Raw genomic sequence first — 21,407 nt, 5'->3', positions numbered from 1 at the left:
ACACTACACTGTAAAAAGGCGCCGTCCTTCAGATGAGACCTAAAACCGAGGTCATTAAAAATCCCAGGGTGTTTCTAGAAAAGATTAGGGATGTTTCCCCTGTGTCCTGGCCAAATTTCCCATTAATCCCCCTCTATGAATTGGCTTCATTACTCTGCTTTCCTCTCCACTGAGAGCTCATGTGTGGTGAGCGTTCTGGCGCACTATGACTGCCGTCGCATCATCCAGGTGGGGGCTACACATTGGTGGTGGTGGAGGGGATCCCCATTATCTGTAAAGCACTTTGAGTGGAGTGTCAAGAAAAGCGCTATATAAGTGTAAGCAATTATTATTATCACCAGCATTGTACTATTTATGATGCAATATTAACAACACAGTCCAAAACAAATTCTGAACAGCCACAACAGCTGCGACTGCTTTGCAAGTTTACAGGATCTACAGGTCAGTGCAAGAACAAAGGCTTTTGTCTTGGCTGCCTTCACCACTAGGATGTGTTCTTAAAGCATTGCTGCAACTAGAGAGGCATACTAATGTGATTTAGCAAGCAGGACAGTTAATTTATTCTCTTTATCTTGCAGGGGAATATCAGCTGACAGTGTTACCTGAGAAATCTTGAAAGGAAACGGGCAGGGTGCCATCTGGAGACAGATGTGTTGTGCCTCTATCCAGGCACTTTATCCATGTGCCGTTAGACGCACACAACAGTGAGATCATCTAACTGCTGATCTCCTAGGAAAGGCAGAGCTGTCTTCCCCTCCTTCCAGTAACTGAAAAATAAAAGTGATAAAATGTCTAGAGGGGGGAGGTTAGTGTGGCATGACATAACATTGGATCAGTATCAAGTTCGCGGTGCTTTCTGGGAAGAATATGAAGAGATTCAGCTTTCCCTCCTTTCCAAACGGGGGGAGAGAGCACAGTGATCCGTGGAAATCATTTCTGAGCATCTCTCGAGAATTCTGCGTGCCAAAACATTCTCTTTTGACAGATCACGCCAGCCTGTCTGTGGCTTGTGTGTAGATCTGTGAGTTTGCTAAGCCCTACTGCTGTGCTAGTGTTTGCTCTTGTGTTTCTGGTATGTCTTCGCCAAAACAACCACCTCACCTGCTTGTAGGCTGATCCGTTCAGAGCTTGTAGCCGAGCGAGGCTGGGCCTGGTCAGCACAGAGATGGAAGAGCTCCAGGTAAGGTCAGGTTGTTACTGGAAGTCGTGTTGACTGACCAGTAGGAGGCGCTCTTGCCTCTAGGCTAGAATTTCCAAACCAATGCCCCAGTATGGTGACTGGGGACACTGTGCTGTAGGTGGGAGCCTATTTGGGATGAGATGTACAACTGAGGTCCTGATGCCTTGGGCAATAAGCAAGCAATGTTACTTGAGAGAGAAGAGTGTTAATCCTGAGGTTCTGTCCAGATTCCTCTCTGTGCAACAATTTGGCCTTCCTGAAGTTCCCTCCTTATTCAGTTTCTCACTCCTCCCTCTGACCTGATGTGCACCCCTGTAATGTGAACCTCTGTGTTTAAGGAGCTGTAAAACACAACCAGCACAGACACCACCTCCTACTAGAGTGTTTCAGTTGAATTCAGGACAGGGAGATCAGTGTCAATATTAAAATTCCTTCCATGGCTTTCTTATTACAGCTTTTTCAAAGTTAGCTCGAGTTTGCAGGAAAATGGACTTGAAATGCAAGTTTGAGTCTCAAGGACAAAGAACTGATCTTAATCGCACTGACCCCATCCTGGAGCTCTGAGCTGCAGCACAGCACGGATTGAAAAATGAATATATTAAAATGCTTTTTCTCTTTTACGCTTTCTGGCAGTTTTGAAGAGGGCAGGATCTGCTGGTCAGGCCAGGCGTAGGGTTTTGTACTTGTGATTTTTTGAGGAAGATGTTTTGTTAACTTTCTTTCTTTTTTTTTAAATACCTACAGTACAGTTGGTTTCGTCTGAAGGGCTTCACAGCCAGCACAAGAACAGCGCGGGCGAGCTGGCCCTTGCCTCGGTTAAATCCTGTCCTTTTTTTTGACAGGGTTGACAGTGCATCCCTGAGGCTCTGCCGATCTTGGCGCTGCTCTGCCTGTAAGCGTGTGCCCCGTGGGTGTTGTCGTTCAGAGGTCTGAGTGACCTCCTGGTCTGTCAGAGAGACAGCGGGGGGTGTCAGTGAGGGGAGCCCAGCTGGCGAGGTGTCCGTGACTGCACCTGTGAAAGGATCTGCGAGGGTCACCCGGGGCGGTTTTCTCTTTCACCTGCTGCGTTTGCTGCTCTTAAATTTGACCGCACCTGGGGCGTCCCACTGAGAAGGGAGCAGTGTTTTTGCGCCGGTAAAAGTGGGCAGCAGCGGGGAACAGCGCATATCAGCTGGAACGTTTTCGGTTTTTGAAAAATGCAGATTACTCCCAAGGTTCCTTGCTCTGGCAGAAAAGGAGAAGGTTGTCGTAGATTTGTTATCGCAAAGCCGCTTATTCCTGCGAAGAAGCATCCCAGGGCCTGTCTCAGTTAAGCAGGAGGCAGGTTGAGATGCCGTGTGGTCCAGTTGATTCTAATTGAGTCCCGCGCGATGCTTTTCAGTGTGTCCTGATCTCTGCTGTTAATAGCCTTGATGTAGTTGACGGATTGATGTAGGACTGAATTTGAAATACACCTTCATGATGCATCCCCCCCTTCGCCAGGCATGAGCATGGGTGACTTGGTGAAGAGTGTTGCAGTAAGAAGCACTGCTGGTGTCGAGGGGTGGCCTGGCAGAAAGTCTCTCGCAGGGCCTCCAGGTGAACATTCCCCTCCTTGGTTACGTGGCAGTTGTCCTCAAGGTCCTTTGGATGTCAGAATGAAAGTGAGGGAGGGAGTGGAGTGGACTCGAGACCAAGGCAGCCTGCTACAGTTGCTAGGAAGGGCAGAATGGGTTTTCACAGTCAACAGCATTTCGAGGCCAGCCGGCCACAGGGACTCATTTTTTTCTGTTTACGTTTTGTGGTGCAGGAGTTTGATGGAACACTTTGTTCACCTTTGGGGAGTTTTGGCAGCTTTTCTGCATACTGTGGGCTTCCCTCACAAGGCTGCGTCTCTCTGGAGCCCGATGGAGAGGTAGGGGAGCCCAGCCCTGCTGCTGGTCGTGAGGTTTGGCGGCCACAGTCAATCGCTGCCTGACAGCTGGGTGCAGGCCAGACTGCCTGGAGCTGAGCTATGTGCTTTTTGTGCTTCAGGGTCCTTCTCACTACCTGCTGGTGGGTATAGATCTTTCTATATCAAGTGGTAAAAATGTACAACTTGCGGTTTGTAGTCTTCTGAATATCAGTGTGCCTCATCTGCTGAGGGAACGTCGGTTAGCTTGCAGAAGCCCCTTTGGTAACTTCACTCAGACTGAGCAAGGTCAAATCTATCCTGCAGGTGGCCTTTAGGCTATTAAATATGTATCATCTGCAGAAACTCTACACTGGACAGCCTTGATCAGCGTGGATCACAGCTCTGGAAAGGTCCAGATGAGCACTGATTGATAAGTCATGCGTGATGCATGCCGATGTTTTCACTGTACACACAAGCGTCTCGGCAGTGGTAGATGTGCTGCGCACTGCTGTAGACTCAGACATGCCCTAGGGGCTTTGGAGCTGCCTGCAAGTGTTTTTTCTTTTTCCTGACCTGCGTAAACATTTGTTTTTTTGTAAGATGTGTCCATGTGTTACTGTAGATCACTCTGTGTCCCAGAAGATTTTGCTTCCTTATTCTCAAGCCAGTTTGGCAGTGAGGAACACCGAAGAGCTCTAAGCGAGAGAAACCCCTGGTCAGAAAGAATGGCAAGGATTGAAAATGTGGATACTTCTCAAAATTCGTGAGTCCTTTCCAAGCGTACAGTGTGGCACCCTGGGCTAGCCGAGAAATCCAAGACCTCCAGCTCATTGCTGAGCAGCGTTCAGTGGCTGGGAATGGAGTTGGTGTGTTTGCACTCTGAAGTGCTGACGCCACCCTCCCGTGGCTGTTTCAGGCTTCAAACAGGAAGGGAGTTCCATGTGTTTCCTGCCAGCGTGTGCCAGTGGAAATCTGATCTCCACTGCTCAGGGTCAACACTCTGCTAACAGCTCGGCTTCAGGTAGATACAGGCCTCAAGATAACACATTTCCATTATAAAAGCCAACATACGATGGATAGAAGTTATTTTATAATAACATGTACTAAATGACAAACTGTTTTCTGCAAGATAGGAAATGGCTTCGACGTGCCTCGAAATGCAGTGATCATGCGATTGACTTCGACCAATGGTGTCGGTTTTAAACTAGATTTAGTCACATGTCATCATAAAGTACTTCTGGAGTGAGAGGTGAGTTTGTTTATAGGGCAGGTTACATTTAGGGGTTGATTAATGACACAATAAATAGAGAAAAATACAGCGTTTAGTGTTTTAATTAAATATATCTGGAACAAGCTGCCCTCTCAAAATCACCCTTGAGGGAGGGTGTGGTTCAGGTGATTGTCATTAGGAGAGGATTATAGCATATTACTAAGAAGTTGTTGATTATCCTCACATTTGTCACTGCTTTAATATTGTCATTTATGATTTTTGGCCCCTAATGAGAAGGGTTTCCGGAATGTTCCCGGTTTGGAAAGCAGTGGAGTGTGCCTGGAACTGGACAATGGCTTTTTCTGTGGCTGTGTTTTCACCCAGGAATGTGCCAGTCAGCAGCTCCCCTTGTCCGCACTGTCTCTGTGCTGTAAGGGAATCATCCAGGCAGTCGGCATTCTGATGCGTCATACAAAATGATGGCTGAAGCTTTTCTCCGACTTCCACTTGTATACCTTTGTACAGCTGGGTTCCGATTCTGAGTCCAGAGCCCTGCCTGCTCCACTGCCTGTGCTCCCGGCCTCACAGAGCTTTTGAGCAGTGGCATGAAGTCTTTTTTGGACCATTAACTGCGCTTCATGCAGCGTTTTGATGAAATCTTTGCTAGAGCTGTTAAAACAGGCTGTGGTGGTGATGAGGATGCAGATTATTGCTATTATTACAGATTCTTCTGTCTCTTTCGCAGATTCTTGGTGCAGCTTGAGTTGTTCCCCTAAGGGTTGGAGCTGGAGCAGACAGCAGTGCTCTCCGGTGTCCCAGCTGGTCTGGATAATGCTGAGACATTGCCAGCTGGCAGGACTGCAGTGCTGGTCACGACATCAGATTCCTAACCAGGACTGATAAGATGTCAGGAAGTGCACATGGCTGTACTGTAGTGTGGATCTTTAGTTATAACCACCATGGAACTCCACCTTCGAAAAGAACTTCCTCATTTGCTGATGTTGATTGGTATTTGTGTTATTCTAACAGTGTGGCTCGTAAGAAATGTGCTGAAATATTCCACAAATGTAATGGAAGCTGAGCAAGTTAAGAGGCGATCACTGTCGGATAATGGCATTGAACCCTTCAGCACTGCTCCACGTGCCCTGACTCCAAGATCCCAAGCGTTGTCATGGTTGTTTGGATTTTAATTTCTACCTTGGCTGAGCCTTAATTGCCATAATAACATCTTTCAGGTTTTTCCAGTCCAAACAATGCCTGTTACATTTGGGAGAGGCTGAACCTCAGACCGCTCGTCAACCCAGGCTGCCTATGTCCTCGTCCTGGCCAGCTGGCACGAGTTGAAACGTGTCTGTTGTTCTTTACCTTTACCCTTTCCACATTCCACATTTTGTTTTCACACTTTGGAGTTGTGCTTTGATGGTGTGGTGTGCGGGAAGATGCACATTGTGTGTAGCCGGAAGGGGTTGTGTGCCCACCTGTTGCCGAGGAGAGAGTCCCGTCTCCCTGGAGTGTGAGACAGTGTCCCAGTCATCACCTCCAACTGGGAGTCTGAAATTTCAGCCTTTGGTGATGTCAAGGCTGAAATCCAGACAAATGCCAGACCCTTTTCCGCCTCTAATAAGATCTCGTAACCAACAGTATTGAAGTGAAAAACAAATGGATCATTTTTAGGGGAAAAAAATAATTAAAAAAAACTTTCAATGCCTTGGTTGCATAAGTGCGCACACCCTTTTTAAAGGGGGTTGTAACTGTGCTCAGATTTAACCAATCACATTTCACATCATGTACATGATGAATTGCCCTTCACCCCTGACATCAGTTGAAGTGAATCTGATGAGCTCAATAAAATCAGCTGTTCCTGTAGGATGTCCCTGAAGGTTTCTGGGTCGCATAGTGCAGAGATGAAGCTGAAAGGTCAGTAGGGGCTGTGATATCCGCAGCTGCGTTGCCCGGTTGGGGGCACAGATATCGCGTGGAGTATTTCCCGCTGGCTGTGCGACTTGGAGGACTCAGCCCAGCCCTGCGTTTCTCTGCGAGTGCGACGCCGTGACCCCGCGGGGGCCGCAGCCGAGCCGGGGGGGCGGTCCCGTCGTTTTGGCTGTGGGTGGGGTCCTCTTTGCGAAACGAAGCGCACGCCAAGAAAACCCAGGCGGCGGGCCAAGTGACAAGCGCTTACGGTGTTTACAGGGCGTTAAACCCCCAGCTTCTGGTACTTAACCTTTGAAAAGAAGAACCGGCTGCGCTCACACACCTTTGAGCCAAGGCATTATGCTGTAATCGTTGTCCCAGCGTGGGCCTCTGTGTGTCTCCTGTGAGTGGATGGAAGTGTGGGTTGTTTCCACAGGTTTTCATCAGACGTGCACAACTTTCAGTGGTGTCGCAGGAGAAGATCAGCAGGGGACAGGTTTTGAATGAGTTTCGGGTTGACAGATGCGAGTTTCCTCCTGACTCACCAGAACGGGGAGAGGAATATCCATCCAATAAAAAAAACAAGCAGTGCCGGGAGGGGAGGAGAGAAGCCGTGTGAAGTTATCATAAGTTGAGCAGATCAATTGGCGATTCCTGTTTATCCCCAGGTTAGGGTCTCTGCTGCTTGGAGCCGAAGAACGTCAGTGTTCGGAATGACAGGAGGCCCTATGCCCTAGGTGACGTCTTGGGTACCCCTCCACCTCCTCTGTAGACCGGGGCGGGAGCAGAGCTGTGTGGTGTGAGCAGGAACCTGCAAAGCAACAGGCAGCGCTGTGCTGAGCCCATTCGTCACGGCTGTGGGAAACCTGAGCCGGGCAGGGATGCAGGAGGCTGCACCCACTGGTCCTGTCTGCGCTTGAGATTGGATTCTGCTTTGACCTGCACGACTTGATTTGATTTCTCTGCGTGATTAGTCATCTGCCAGGGGGCTGAACTGATTACAGTGGTCTTTCCAGGCTGCAACAGTCCTGACTGATCAATTCGTGTGTGTGTGTGTGTGTGTGTGTGTGTGTGTGTGTGTGTGTGTGTGTGTGTGTGTGTGTGTGTGTGTGTGTGTGTGTGTGTGTTTTGTCTCCCCAATATGTATCTCAAGCCTAATTCCCATAGCATGTCTGCTCTTGGATATATTTCCAGGATCCAGGAGGAAGAATGTGCTATTACTATTGTACCGCATCAGTTTTCCACACATATTAGAATTCTGTAAGGGTAACAGTGAGAACTGGCCGGCCGGTTTATTTTATGTGGTGTGGGATGAAAAATCAGGCTCTTCAGATAAGCGATGATGTTCCTTTTATGACTCTGTTCAACTCCCCTCCCCCATCCCTGTTTTCCTTATGGGAGCTTCCTGATCCGTGCATGAGGTGTTAGCGTGCAGCTGTGTAATAGGATAGAAGGGTCTTGTTTACCTCTGCCGGAAACAGGAGAGCCAGCTCCATCTTGGGCTCCTTGCTGGCCCTGCTGGACTGAGGGATCAGAGCAGCACTGTCCCATTACAGCCCAGAACTGAACTGAATCCAGGGACAGGACCCTGATAAACCGGTTGGTTGCCGTGGAAGTGGGTTGTAGGAGAGTGCTGGCCTGGTTTTAGCTGCTGAACCTCTGTGCTGTGCGTAATGCTGTAAAGGTTAGGATGCCCTACAGCAAAACCTTGTGCAACATGCCTAAATTAGCTTACAGTGGCCACAGCCTGCTATGAGGTACATCATTCAACCTCCCTGCCCCTGTGTTAGTCTGGCTCATATACGTCAAATGTGCATTGCCAGTTGTTTGTAGTTTGTAGAGTCCTAAAGTGCCAGCTGAATTAATAATTGGTCACTTGGATGACACTTCTATCCCATAGCAACTTGCAGGGGTTAGAGTTTGAGCTCTGCCATCACCAGCTGCTGCTGCATAGATCCACCTATTACAATAGGCCCTGGGTTCTCCAATCCAGTCCATGGATCATCTGATTCATTGAATCGCCATCGCATGCAGAGTCACGAGCGAGAGAGGCGTCCCGCGAGTAAAGCAAACATCAGCCTCCCTGCCAAGAGAGAGGAGGTGGGTCATCAGGTCTGGTGCCCGTTCGCAGGTCCTCTAGATGGAGAGGGGACAAACTGTCCGTGTTTGTGCCCAGATAACTGCCCCTGCTGACGAATGTGTGGTCATGGGCTGGAGAGTTCTAGGCGTTCTGGGTACGTCTCCTGTGTGGATGTTTGTACTGGTGTTGCCCTTGGGAAGGTGTGTGGGACTTTGCCGTCTAATCGGACCCTTTTCCTCTCCCGCTGCAGTCTCTCGCAGGACCAGGACTCCGCTCGGGAACAGCCGAGGCGGGAGGCCCTTCTGGGAATGTCCTCCGAGCCGCCGTCTCCGGGGCAGGACCCCTGTCCCTCGTCCCCGCTGTCCCCCCTCTCCCCCAGCTCTCTCCGCCTGCCGGACGGGGGGCGACCCCGGGAACGCTCCCCCTCGCCCATGCGGGGCTACCTGATCCCCAGCCCCCTGCCCACCCGCCGGTCTCGGACCTGCTCGGCGTGAGTACCCCTCCTCCCCCCCGGCCAGCTCCCCGTTAGCGTCCTGGGTAACATTTTCCCCCAGATCACTGCAGTGTTCCCTGTTGGAGTAGGGTGTCAAAGTTAGGCAAGATGACCACCAGTCACCTTTCTGTTTGCGGTCTCCCATCAGCAGCACTTAAAACAAACACTGCTGATCTTAACGGGAAAGTTCATGGGTACGCCATCCATTAAATAACTAATGTTTGTGCCTTTTCCTTGCTTGAATGTATAATAATAATCGCTTACACTTATAAAGCGCTTTTCTGGACACTCCACTCAAAGTGCTTCACAGGTAATGGGGATCCCCTCCACCGCCATCAATGTGCAGCCCCACCTGGATGATAAAAAGCCTCACATGACTTTGTTGAAGTTTCTAAGGTTGTATGTGATTTGGGAATTATAGTAGTTCAAGCAGGGAGCTGTGAGAAAGAGAGGAACTTCAGCAGCTGATAAAGCAAGGGAGGACAAAAGCCGGTAGTGGAGGGGAGGCGAAAGCGAGGGGGAGACAGAGTGGGCACTCAGGTGGTGTGAAGTCGAGAGAGGTGTGAAGTCGAAACCTGCAAATAAATAGAGAGGATTAGAAGGAAACGAGTCTGTCGGTGAGAGAAGGGGGAAGGTGTGATCCTAGTTTCGGGATTGTTTTGGATTGGTATTGAATTCCTCCTGGTCCTTCTCAGCCGCCAGGGGGAGAGACGGGAGCCGGGCGTTAACGAAGGCCTTTCCTCTCCTCCCGCAGGGCGGAGCGGGCCGCGGAGGGGCCCGTGTTCCCCGGCGTCTGCAAGTGCTTCTCGCGATCCAAGGGTCACGGCTTCATCACCCCGGCCGACGGCGGCGCCGACATCTTTGTCCACATCTCGGAGTAAGCAGCCGGCGGACATTCATTTCGCTTACAGACTACGGCAAGGAGCCCGTGTGGGGACCGCCTGTGGGCCGTGAGTAGGAGTATACACGAGACCTAACGCAGCCGGACTTCACAACGAATTGGCAAGAGACCTCATGAGTTCTGCTTGAAGGATTGTGCAGGCGTAGAAGGGTACTTCCTAGTCTCGGGGCATTGGTGTAGGGACTGAGTCAAGGTGCCGGATCAATTTAACCGTTTTTAGTTGATAGTTGTAGGATCATCCCATGGGGACCTCTGTGAAGAGGGGGCAGTGTGCGGGTGGGGGTGATGGTGAGGATATGCAGGTCCTCCTCTGAGCTCCCACACACCCCTTCCTCCAAGGTGAGGAAAGCTGCAGCAAAAAACCAGACGAGCCTTTCCTTTCAAGAGCGGGCTTGTGGGCTCTGTAGTCAGAGCCGCATACAAAGAGGGGCCCATCCTTGAGCCTACACCTCTGCCAGTCCCCTGAGCCTGTGCTGCGTGTTGCGTGTGCTCATCGTGATGTTAGAAGCACATAATGCCCTCCTTCCTCCTTCCTTTAACCTGGGTACAGTTTCCCATCTCCAACACTGTTTTTCTGGAGGGGGGGGCAGACTTTAGACCTTGTAGTCTGATCTAGAGCACTTTAAAGGATATGGTAGTTTCACGGTACTGAAAAACGTGCAAAGGTCACTGAATTGCTGCACAAACTTCAGTCTGGGTTGCAAAGTGAAGTTCCGTATGGCTCTGTTGCTTTTTTTTTTTAAGCAGAAAAAGAAATTCAGCTTCAACAGAGGTGCAAGGTGCCCAGCCTCGCTTCGAGCGGTCTCAAACCCTCTTTTCCCTCTCCACAGTATCGAAGGAGAGTATGTGCTGGTGGAGGGCGATGAGGTCACCTACAAGCTCTGCTCCATCCCACCCAAGCATGAGAAGGTCCAGGCCGTGGAGGTCAAGATCACCCACCTGGCACCGGGTGCGAAGCACGAGACGTGGTCAGGGACAGCGGTCAGTTCTTAACCACAGCCCGGAGGCACGTCGGTCTCCACAGCCAGCCCTGGGATCTGGGCGGCTGCCACTGAGCGGATGTGTAAACTCGCGACGGAGTGAAGAAATCTTTCTGAGCAATGGCAGAGTAAGAAATCGAATTTAAAAAAAAATGTTGTTTTTTTTTTACTTCAGACCTTCATCCCGAAGCCCTTTCTCCAGCGCAAGTAGGCTTGGAAGACTGACCACGCCTTGTGGATTTTGTACAGCCCAGTTAGATGTGTAATCTCGGCCTTTTGCAAGATGTGCCTTTCAGGACCAGACTTAGAACTGACCGTGAGATTTCCATGAGGGGAGTCCACTTCTTAATGTTGCTTTTCCCCAGGTTCAGCCCCCGACTAATCTCCTACCCTGCTTGGTAGAATTCGACTTATTGTACTGTAATGTAGGCTTTACTCTCTCTTTTTTTCCTTCAAAATATCTTTGCCCTTTCCCATTTTCTGTAGCTCTGAGAATAGCCATTCCAAATGTGTTTTACCTTTGGGAACAGTCTGCTTTGTCTTGCTCCCAAGTGGATGCTTTCTGGAAATGGATATAAAGAAAGCTAATGGAAACTTTTAGAACAGCCCTCGCTAGCTATAAGAAAGCACTAAAGGTGTTATTTTCACAGTGGTTCACCATCACCCCTTTCTTGAATTGATTTCTGCCATTGTCCATCAAGCTCTTGGTGTACATCAAAGTATTACCTTGTTTTTAAAGTTCTTTGGGTTTTTCTGCTCATCTGGCTTATTATCAGAGTACCATTTTCTGTCATGTGCTTTCAGTTTCGTGTCATAATGAAAACTCTGCATTGCCTAGTAATTGGTAATACATTTCCAGTTAACCTGAATATTGGGTTAAGGGTCCCAAGAAAATCAGATAGTCAAGCATCTTTCCTTTTGTATCCATAACTTGAGGGAGGTAATTTAAAAATTAAAATTGAACAGTGTGCTTTGTTTGAAAAACGACAAAAGAAAGTGTTGTGTTTCTCTCTTAGTAGAGGAGTAAACCCCTTTATACAGCTACAAGTACATCAGTATATTATCTGCAGATTGTATGACCAGTTTTGCTCTTTTGTTAAAGGGCTGTTAACTATCTTCTTTGTGGAAAGGTTTACCTAGCCTTACGTTTTCTTTCGTTCTAGCAGAGTTAAAGCATTGCTCTGTGAAATACTATGAATGCAGTGGTTTGAATAAAGTCAGCTTGCAAATGAAGTACTGTGTTCGCCCCCTGGATATTTTTTCTGTACTGTCATCTGCATTGTTTGCATGCATTTAAAAAATCTTGAGTAATTACAGCTCTGATTTTTAAATGTTACAAGGTCTAGCATCCATCTATAATAATAATGGCATGAAAACATGAACTAATTAGAAATGTATTTTCAAGCATTCTTAAAGCAAATCAATCGTATGGAAGGCCTATTGCATTTACAGGTCTCTTTAATCTAGAATGCTTTAAAAACTAAATGACACAAATTGGTCAAATTCTTTGCAAAATATGTTCCTTGCCTTGCACATTTGTGAACTGTTAGAAAAACTGAGGAAACCTACAAATAATTGCATGTCACTCAAGCATTTTGCAAATGGCTTTGCTTTTTAGAAAGGCTTTTATTGTGTAAGTCAGCAACTATGGACATTAGGCAAAATTCTTATCAATAATGCATGTTGCCTACAGTCTGTTTCAATGACAACAAAATTGAAATTGACATCAAGAATATATTCCAAGCTTCAAAGATTAGAATGAACAAGCCCACTACCTACAGTACAAAGAAATTCCCCAAAAAGGACGGACACGTTCAATGGTTTAAGTATGACAGATTAGCACATGATTTAACTTCATGATTTCTGCGTAAAATCAACCATTTGATTCCAAGAACTGAACTGTTGCTTTGTGATCCAGCAGCTGTGCAATCATGCGTTTTCACACATCCGAAACATCGACAGGACATTTAATTCAACTGTAGAATTTACTGGGCCGTGCGCCTTTCAGTATTGGCATACTGCTCTCATGAAATAAGGAACCTACAATGCCAGAAACAGGAGGGCTGTGTACTACAATGCTGTCTTGTTTTCTGCCCACAACTAGCTTATGCAAATGACTTGACTTCCTGGAGTAGAAGGGCTTTGTACCATACTGCTCCTATTGATGCTGTTCACCAGATAAGGCAGCGGAACCGGCAGAGCAGTGACTCTGATTGCCTAGGGCAGGAACAGCAGTAATACAACAGCTTGTCTAAGACGCTGCTCTGAAGCTAACTGATTGCAGAGAGGGCTGGAGCCCCTGCTAAAACTGCAGTGTATTCTGCACGAAAACAGACCACAGCCTGTTGGTTTTAACAGGCTTGTCTATTCCAGCTGCAGAAGATGGCAAGGCCTGAATGATCTTGGTGCATTGAGTTCTGATTCCATTAAGAATTCAGACTACAAAGAAGCTGAATGCCAGGTTTTCTCCATGTTTGCGATAGAACACGTGCTCTTCAGCAGCCGGGGTCTTGTGCTTGTTAAGCCCAGGAGCTGACGCAGACTGACTGCTCAGCAGGTTGGCGTTCATGAATCGTGCAATGAGTGTGCAGGCTGACCGGAACTGTAAGCCAAGCTTTTTGCATTAGGAAGGGGTGCAGTGCGGCCTCCATCATTTCGGTTCTGTGACGAGTTACTTCACAAAGCGTTTCGAGATGTCAATATGCAATTCAATAGCGGCTTCTGCAGACAGGGCTGTGGTTTTCGTCCTCGAGAAGAGACGTCAACCCAGGGCCCTGCTGTCAGTGACTCAGTTGTTGATGCTCTAGTGGCAGGACAGTCACTTTGGGCTGCAGTGCCTTCTAGTGAAATTATTCTTACCGTCTCCAAAGGCCAAATATTCTGAATGGTTTAAAAATCAGACCTGTTCAAAAAGATGAGTTAAATTACAGTCCGGCTGACCTGCACGTTAGCACTATAATCAGTTCGCACCAGTTAGAAACAATGGTGACTGTTTGTCTCCTACATGAAGACACTAGTTGCCACCACTGACCACAAGGAATCCTCTGCAGCAGGAAAATGGCATCAACAGATCAGGTCATACAGCAGCATGAGTGAAAAAAGGTCACATCAGACACGTCTACTGGTTCTTTGTCATGAGAGCAGGAGGCCTTGTGGGATATATGCGTTGCACATACGTTCTACTGAACCACCTGCCTATAATTTTCATATAGCTATAAAAAAAAAAGCTTTGACCAAAATGGATTAGCTACCAGACAGTCTGGTACTTCAGTAAAAAAATAAAAAAAAACGTTAAGAAAGGATGTTATGAGGTAGATACCATAACTTCAATGCCTATAAATCTTGGGTAAAAATAGCTAAGGTATATAGTTATTTGTAACGCAAACCCTACACGATTCCAGCCTGTCTGCTTAAATACACTTCCAGAACATCCTTCAGCCCAGGGAGGAGGGAATTAAAGGTATGAATTAAGAGGTTCTCATAATTACAGTACATTCAAGTCTATCCACTGTGATTTTCACTGGCACGGAGGGCTACGCTGGGGCATCACTTGAAGAAGAGCTCCTCACAGAGACGCCTTGTGTCCTCCGGACAGGAGACTTCATGGCCGATGGTCCTGGGGTCCATGTAGATCTCATAGTCATTGCCCCCCTTTGAAAGAAACGGAACAGGTCAGAAAATCCCCTCGTTCTGTCAACAGAGACAGTGCAGGAGCTGAAGTCCTGCTTCAGGAAACTAAACCATCTTACTGGCTGCACTTTAGCACAAAAGCTGTGTTGGATAATCCTTCATGCTTTATCTTCCTGAAAATCTTTTTCTATTTCCTTTTACATGATGGCACACGTAAAGGAAAGGAAAAACGTCGAAATATGAAAATTAACTTTTTTTTCCCCAGCCAAGACGTTATCAGGGTTTTATTGTGCATTATGGAAAAGAATCAGCAAGTTGCACTGTTATAATACTTTGGTGTTCAGCATCACTTACTGGTTTGGTTTTGTCCCCAAAGAAATGAATCTTCTCATAGGCTTCTTGCTCCAGAGTGCTCAGACAGAATCTTTTATCCCAGCCTTCAGGGAAAACATCAAAGCTGATCTGTCCTCCTTGCGAGCAGAAAACAGAAAAAATCATTGTAAAATAATGTTAAAACCTTCCACAAATTAAGCTATTTCTTCTCATCACATCAACAGCTGCATTACTGCTTTCTTATTGCATTGTTAAGCGACTTGGGGCAACCTTGTTGTGAAAGGCGCTATATAAAAATAAATTGAATTGAATTAATGTAGCGAGAAAGATGCAGTTTTCTAAATGAAATAATGGAACACTACATCATGAATTACACCAGAAGAAAATAGCAGTAACAGAATCATATAGGAAGTCATTCACTTTTACACAATGTAGGACTCAAACACTGCAATGATTATAATTTATAATAATAGCTGCAATACAAAAAATAGACAAAGGGTATAAATGCAATGCATTTGTTTCAAGGTCTATCTATTGACCTCTGTCTGTCTAATTTGTAAGTCTGTTTTGATTAAACTGTACTTAGATAAGTGAATCACAAGGACACCTGGAGAGAACACTTTACACCACTGGCAGCAGTGTTGATGTTCTCCATTCACACTCCTGAAGAGCTGTCTCTGGCGCACAGAAGACATGAGCAGATGAACCTCCTAGACAGCACAACACCCCCACCTGCTGGAAAATCGCTCACCTATAGAGAACACCAGCCCCCGCCCAGCAAACTCCTTCTGTAGAGCAGCAACAAACTTCTCTCTGATCCGTTCTTTCTGGAAACAGTTAAGCACAGGCTGTAAGCCTAGGGTCAAGACCTACTGCATATACACACGCTGGAAACCTGGGGTCACGGTCTTTTGCAGGTACACTCGCTGCCTGTAATGCAACATGTAGGAAATACCCATTGGATACAGTTGATTTCAACGCAGTAGATATATAACTCAAGTTGTCAAGCAAGGAAGATGCTTTCCGGTGTATCTGATCAGCGTGTGATGATAAACCGGTCAACTTCATCAGACGAATGGAGGAAAATTTAGGGTATGAATGAGTGACTCACTTTATCAAGTTCAAAGAACTCAATTCGCTCTTCCTGGCTGCAGCTCCTCCCCACCGGAGAAACGTTCAGCATTCCGTTACGAAACTCGATGAACGTGCCCCTGCAGGGAGGAAACGGAAGTCATCAGCACGAATTACGAGCTGACCTGCTGAGAGTCAATCAGCCCTGTACGACTGCCGAGTTAATTAAAGCAAAGCTCCAAACGTGAAGAGACAGAGTACCAAATTTCAAACAGCCTGGCTATATCAATTTCCCTGTTAAACTATGCTGTTCACAAATGGTATTCATGTGTGGAACTTGAAACTGGAACACCGGCACTGATAAGGCTGAAACAAACTGAACTCTGCACAATAATCTTAGCTTTAGGCATAGAAAAGTGATTTAAAAGTCATGTGACTAAAACAAGAAGGTTTTACAATGTAAAAACTACATGGAAGTTCATTGAAATATAAGATTAAGAGGCGTCGTGGGAGTGTGGTACAAGCTACCCAGCCATAGTGATGAAACCGACACCCTGACTGCTTTAAAGAAATGGCTGGATGGACTGAACTGCACTCTCTCATTTGTAACCCTTTTTATATTTTTATGTTCTCATGCTTTAGCACGAAGAGCTTAAGTAAGACCATGGTTTGCAGTTCGAATGTGGTCAGGAAGATCTGGGGACCATCACACCTTTTCTTGGGCAATTTTATCTTTGCCATGTAATTCAGGCAGTAATTTATAAAGTCTTGGAGCAGTTCCTCGCCAAGATGTGCTTGAATGCTCTGAAAAGAATTCAAAAACAACAACAAATGATCACTTCAGCTGTCCTAAAAATCACAGAAAGAACAGTATGGAAAAAGTTCATTTTTCCAACATGTTCCATGACAATTCTCTTAATATGATTTAAGTATATTACGGTCATTTGTAATGATGCCGTGCTCTATAGCTGGTATTAGCAGTTCAGCGGTGTCAGTTTGTGTTTTAAGGTGGTCAGGAGATGATCCCTACCTGAACAGACAACAGTTTTCCATCTCTGTAGGCAACTAATCCATTCTCAGCAAACACATAATCCACCTTTTCCACCACTGCCAACAAAAAAAGGTTCAGTGATAAAGAACAGCAATGAACAGCTCTCCTTCTGCACAGCTCTGTGGAAAATATTGGGTTTTCTAGCCCAACATCTCTGACACAACAGCTTCTCTGGGAGATTTGCACTGGTTGTTGCAGAGACGCTGGGCTGTGAAGAAGAGGCAGAGTGGTCTTTCTGTACTCGACTAGACAAGATGAAATATCAAAATAAGCAAACTGAAGGAGAACTCCTTGTACCATTAGGTGCCTGCTCTTCACTTTTGATAAGGCACTGGGCACAGAGATACAGACTCCGTGACAGCCCCCTGCTCATTAAACTGAACAGAGCTGCACAGGCAGAAGGCTTTGCTTTGATGCTGTGGCCTCCAGGGTGCTGTGCACAATTCCCATCTTCTCATCTCGCCCATTAGCACACCCCTGCCTTGTTCACTGAGTCCTTTCTCATAACGATTTCTCAGCTGAATCCAACACAGGGCAGAGTCAGATGAGCAGGAATTAAATATTACAAATTCATTTGTCTGATGCTTTCAGTCAAAGCAACTTTCACTTGTACCCATTTATACAGCTGGGTAGTTTACTAATTTGATTGCAGGCCCAACAAATCTCACTAGCCATTCTGTGGCAAAGGACAATACTTCTTAATTAGCCAAAACAAGTAAATGTTATAAAATGAACAAAGGTGATCTGAATCTTCTTTGGATAGTGAATATTGATGTTTCATGGACAACGTGGTCTCGATTTATGTGCTTCTGAAGAGCAGACATTGATGAGAGTGTTTTATAGTGTCACTTTGTGCTTTCTTTAAACTCCTTCGTCTCCTTCACTTTGAACAAACGTTAGTCAACCTGTCAGGGCAATATACGTTTTATAAGGAACATTCAGCTACGATTATTAATAGCGCTGGCATATTTTGCGGGGCTATTCTTGACGTTTTTGATGTTTACCTGCCCATGAACACGCTGTGCAAACCACCATCGTCTCGTATTTTATTGAACAAAAAACTGGGCCCTAAATGAATCCTATTCTCTTAATACGGAAATGCAGATTTTATAATCGAACGCCTATATATGGTCGATAGAAAACAGGAACAAACAGGTGAACTGTGATGAACCTTTAAAGACGTCAAGGTTCAATCTCCTGCAATCCGGTTTGCGCACAGCGGACACACCCACAACACGCCCATCACAGGCAGCCCTCTGATTGGCTGAGATACACGGTGAACCTCTCAAATTAACATTTAATTGTTGTTCTGAACGTTTGAAAATGTCATTACTTTGGTCAAATTATAGTCCACTGGTAATGCCAATAGATCTCTTTAAATGGAAATTTAATAGCTCTGCACGGAAACGCTTACAACCACTCAATCGTTTGGAGTAACAGTGCGTGTAAAAACGTGGTAATGTCTAACTAGATGAATTACACGTAGTTTATTTTCATATTACTCATTAAGAAACGTGATTTAAGCGGTGTTAGTTTAATTCGCCGCTTTTCAATCCCGAAATGTATGACGTTGTCTGGACTGTCAAAAAACCCATCAGCTCATTTTAAATTGCGGTTTATAATTATCTGTGCAAAGTGAACAGACTGGAGATCGTATGTAATCATATGCACAGAATTTCTTACATTTACCTTTTTTTCTCCTCCTTGTATACACTACTTTAGTTACTAATACTATACTAATACTTTAGTTATTAATGCTATATCCTACAAATACTGCAGCTACACTGATCATTATCTCGGGCTTTCAGTCTTGACCAGCACCTGAGAGCCTTCCTGCAGAGAGGTAATTGTACTAAAAACCCCTCCACTCAAAAATCTTCAGATCAAATAGGCAAAAATTACAATACCTTAGATTTACAAGTCTTTGTTCCCAGTGTAGGTTCAAATGTGAAATACAATATCTTTACAACAAAGGATGCATTTAGCAGCAGGTATGGTTGGTTGTACCTTCCTACAAATATCATGCATTTGTACAGAGTCTGGAGCTGCTAAATGTAATACTTTATAATTATTAAAGAAAAAACAGCATTAATAGCCTGGATTGGCTTCAGATAGTTAACCTAGATCACAACAAAGTCATTGTATTGCTTTTGCCTCAGGGTGGGCAAATGACCATCACTCATCTTCCAACTGACTTGCAATATGATTAATCAATCAATATGATTAATGGCTTGTCAATACTCACCATCTGCTCCGAGCTGCTCTTTGATCTTTTCAAAATCAGATCCCCCAACTACTCCAACTCGCACCCTCTTTCTCAGCCTCTGAAGAAACTCATCCATGTCAGGGGTGACTTTCTGTGGAGGGGAAAGTTTCATAAGAATTTAAGAACGAAAAACCCTATTTTTAACTATTGATTACTGTTGATTGTTCAAAGAACTCTAAGTCAGTTTGCTTTTCCCTTTTCTTTCTGTGTTGTCTAAACATGTTCGTAAAAGCTAGCCAGAAACTAAAATCAACGGTGCCACTTCGACATCAGAGTGACTGGCTTGGAAAGATCAGAATGGAAACACGTCTTTATTTTTGGTGATTTAAACGTTCTCGTCATCCTCATTAATCCGCGCCTTCTGAAACTGAATACCCCAGCATCCCGCGACGATCCCTTCACATTTTCAGGATCATCTTTAGCTTCTCCAAAGAAGAACGAGCATTTCAGGAAAACCAGCTCGAAATATTTACAACTCACCTGTCTTGCTGCAGTTAGAGTCCCATCGACATCGAACAAGCAGAGAGTTGTCGTATCCTTCCCAGATGGTGCCATTTTCTTAACTGTCAGACTGCTTGTTTCAAACAATGAAAAGATAGTCTTGATTGTGATTAACGTGAAAATAAAGTCAAATATCACAGTCACACTAGACCTGTTCCACCAGGAAAAGATTACGTGTCACTCTGGGACATGTAGTACAGTTTCGGTTCACCATCGGCGGAAATGAGCTAGCGAGTCCGGATGTGGACTACAAAGACATTATTTTAGAGATGATTGAAGTAACCGAACTCTAGAAAAACAATGTATGTCCGTTTTCCGGTTAATAGTAAGCAGTATCATATACACGATTTTGTTTGATTCAATAACGTTCTTAAAAAAATAAGGATCAGGGGGAATTCGATGAATCCGGTACTCTGTCGAAGAAGGCTTTGTTTCCCCCCGGAGCGTTTATGATGTCATCCCTCTTGGCTTGCAACTTCGGTCTACTGTGATGGTAATTGACTTTGCACCATCGTTCCTTTTAATATCTGAAGCAATTACGTTTAGGATGATGCATTGTTTAGCAAATACTTTTATTATGCTCAGGAGGGTTGCTCTTATATGTGTGAAGAGATTTTGTGATTGTGACACGTTTATTACAGCCCAGTCGAATAGAATACTGTTAGCTAGTTCACCTGTTTTGTGGTATTTGACATGTTAATCCTGTTCTGTGTCTTAACCTTCATGCTTGGGTTTATTCATTATTAACAATAAATTAGTCAAGTACACGAGTCTATAATAAGCAAACTTTTCCCCCGCTTATCTCCTTTAAAGTACAGATCAATACTGTCTCTGCGAACCGTTCGTGCTTCGCCGTGTGTGTGGCCCGGCGCTTCTGCTTCAGCGCATCGTGAGAGATGTCTGGTCGGTGGCTGTTCCTTCACCCCTCACCAGCACGAACGCCGTCCCCTCGCTTCGATGCAGGAACGCACAGCATGGACCACACTTAGGGTGCACAGCCAGCTGCTAACCGGAGCCCACCAAGACCAGGGTCTGCAAAGCCCTGAAAACCGCTCCAATGAGAAATTCTCCCTGATCTACAGGCTTCCGGCCATCCGGGTCCTCAGGGCAGTGTCCCGACTCAAACTGCTCCAGACTGGGATCACCGTGGTTACGCTGCCTCCTGTATACTACCTGTTCTCGCAGGGACTGTGCTCCGGCACCCTCGTCAGCTACGCCACAGGCGTTGCTGTCTTTGCCATCGTGATGCTGTTCTCTTTGAGCCACTACCTCCGGCACATCATCGGGATGATGTACATTAACGACTCTAAAACCGTCCTGAAGGTATCCCACCTGACCTTCTGGGGTCAAAGACGGGATCAGTATGTCCCGGTGGCGGATATCATGACCCTCGGGGATACGGGGGACCCCCACAATGAGATGTTGCTGCGGTTTAAGCGCTACAGCCACCCTGAGGTCCTGTACTTCACCATTCGCCTGGGACAGGTCGTGGACAAACGGGCATTCGTGGAGGTCTTTGGTCCTGTCCCCTGACACTCCAAAGAAAGCATTGTTTTAAAATGGTTTCCCGGTGAAAGGCAAAGGATCGGCAGAATGAAACACTTGACTTAATCTTTCGGAGGAAAACTGCCATTATCCAGTATTGCAGTGACTAGAATCGTGGATGTTTCAGGCTGGGAGAGCCTGTAGTGGTGCCTGCTCTTTGGCATTTCCTTACGGCCCAGCTTTGCAAATCGTTCTCCGGCCGGGAGGCTGATCTGTAGCCGCCGGGTGAAGATGCCGAAAAAGAACAGGATCTGTCTGGGACGGGGGCTGGACCTCTGACACTGTTTGCATATACTGGCGGTATGTAATATAGTGTTGAAAAAAGGCCTTCTTGTGTGCTTAATTAGATCAGTGTATGAATTAAAGATTAATTTAACCCAAA

At 46.0% G+C, this 21,407-nt stretch overlaps 3 protein-coding genes across 4 annotated transcripts; 2 read left to right on the top strand and 1 right to left on the bottom strand.

Annotated features, from left to right (window-relative positions):
* Nucleotides 1-8,562: 8,562 nt before the first annotated feature.
* On the top strand, nt 8,563-11,861 carry carhsp1 (calcium regulated heat stable protein 1). The gene is made up of 4 exons (XM_088612836.1): nt 8,563-8,744; nt 9,502-9,624; nt 10,479-10,629; nt 10,804-11,861. Exons 1-4 carry the CDS (start codon nt 8,563-8,565, stop codon nt 10,837-10,839), a joined length of 492 nt encoding a protein of 163 aa, XP_088468962.1. The 3' UTR covers nt 10,840-11,861.
* A 373-nt stretch (nt 11,862-12,234) lies between these two features.
* pmm2 (phosphomannomutase 2) lies at nt 12,235-19,690 on the bottom strand. The gene is made up of 8 exons (XM_088612832.1): nt 19,460-19,690; nt 18,959-19,070; nt 16,693-16,769; nt 16,375-16,466; nt 15,703-15,802; nt 15,343-15,418; nt 14,613-14,728; nt 12,235-14,279 (listed from the first exon to the last, which is right to left on the bottom strand). Exons 1-8 carry the CDS (start codon nt 19,532-19,534, stop codon nt 14,175-14,177), a joined length of 753 nt encoding a protein of 250 aa, XP_088468958.1. The 5' UTR covers nt 19,535-19,690; the 3' UTR covers nt 12,235-14,174.
* A 20-nt stretch (nt 19,691-19,710) lies between these two features.
* tmem186 (transmembrane protein 186) lies at nt 19,711-21,407 on the top strand. 2 transcript variants are annotated; one of them, XM_088612834.1, is made up of 2 exons: nt 19,711-19,973; nt 20,294-21,407. In XM_088612834.1, exons 1-2 carry the CDS (start codon nt 19,971-19,973, stop codon nt 21,011-21,013), a joined length of 723 nt encoding a protein of 240 aa, XP_088468960.1. In that variant the 5' UTR covers nt 19,711-19,970; the 3' UTR covers nt 21,014-21,407. The 2 variants fall into 2 exon arrangements, with proteins under 2 accessions (XP_088468960.1, XP_088468961.1); XM_088612835.1 differs by having other exon boundaries at nt 19,712-19,973; nt 20,299-21,407.

This window comes from Lepisosteus platostomus, chromosome 19 (genome assembly GCF_059453375.1).
Source record: "Lepisosteus platostomus isolate fLepPlt1 chromosome 19, fLepPlt1.hap1, whole genome shotgun sequence".
Lineage (NCBI taxonomy): Eukaryota > Metazoa > Chordata > Actinopteri > Semionotiformes > Lepisosteidae > Lepisosteus > Lepisosteus platostomus.
Note: the sequence above shows the minus strand (reverse complement) of the source record. Positions and strands in the feature narration are given on the sequence as shown.

Coding starts and splice junctions, on each gene's coding strand:
- carhsp1 (XM_088612836.1), top strand. CDS start 8,563: ATGTCCTCCGAGCCGCCGTCTCCGGGGCAGGACCCCTGTCCCTCGTCC. Junction 8,745..9,501: donor CGGTCTCGGACCTGCTCGGC/GTGAGTACCCCT, acceptor CTCCTCCCGCAG/GGCGGAGCGGGCCGCGGAGG. Junction 10,630..10,803: donor AGACGTGGTCAGGGACAGCG/GTCAGTTCTTAA, acceptor TTTTTACTTCAG/ACCTTCATCCCGAAGCCCTT.
- pmm2 (XM_088612832.1), bottom strand. CDS start 19,534: ATGGCACCATCTGGGAAGGATACGACAACTCTCTGCTTGTTCGATGTC. Junction 16,770..18,958: donor AGAGCAGCTCGGAGCAGATG/GTGAGTATTGAC, acceptor TTTTGTTGGCAG/TGGTGGAAAAGGTGGATTAT. Junction 16,467..16,692: donor GAAAACTGTTGTCTGTTCAG/GTAGGGATCATC, acceptor AATTCTTTTCAG/AGCATTCAAGCACATCTTGG.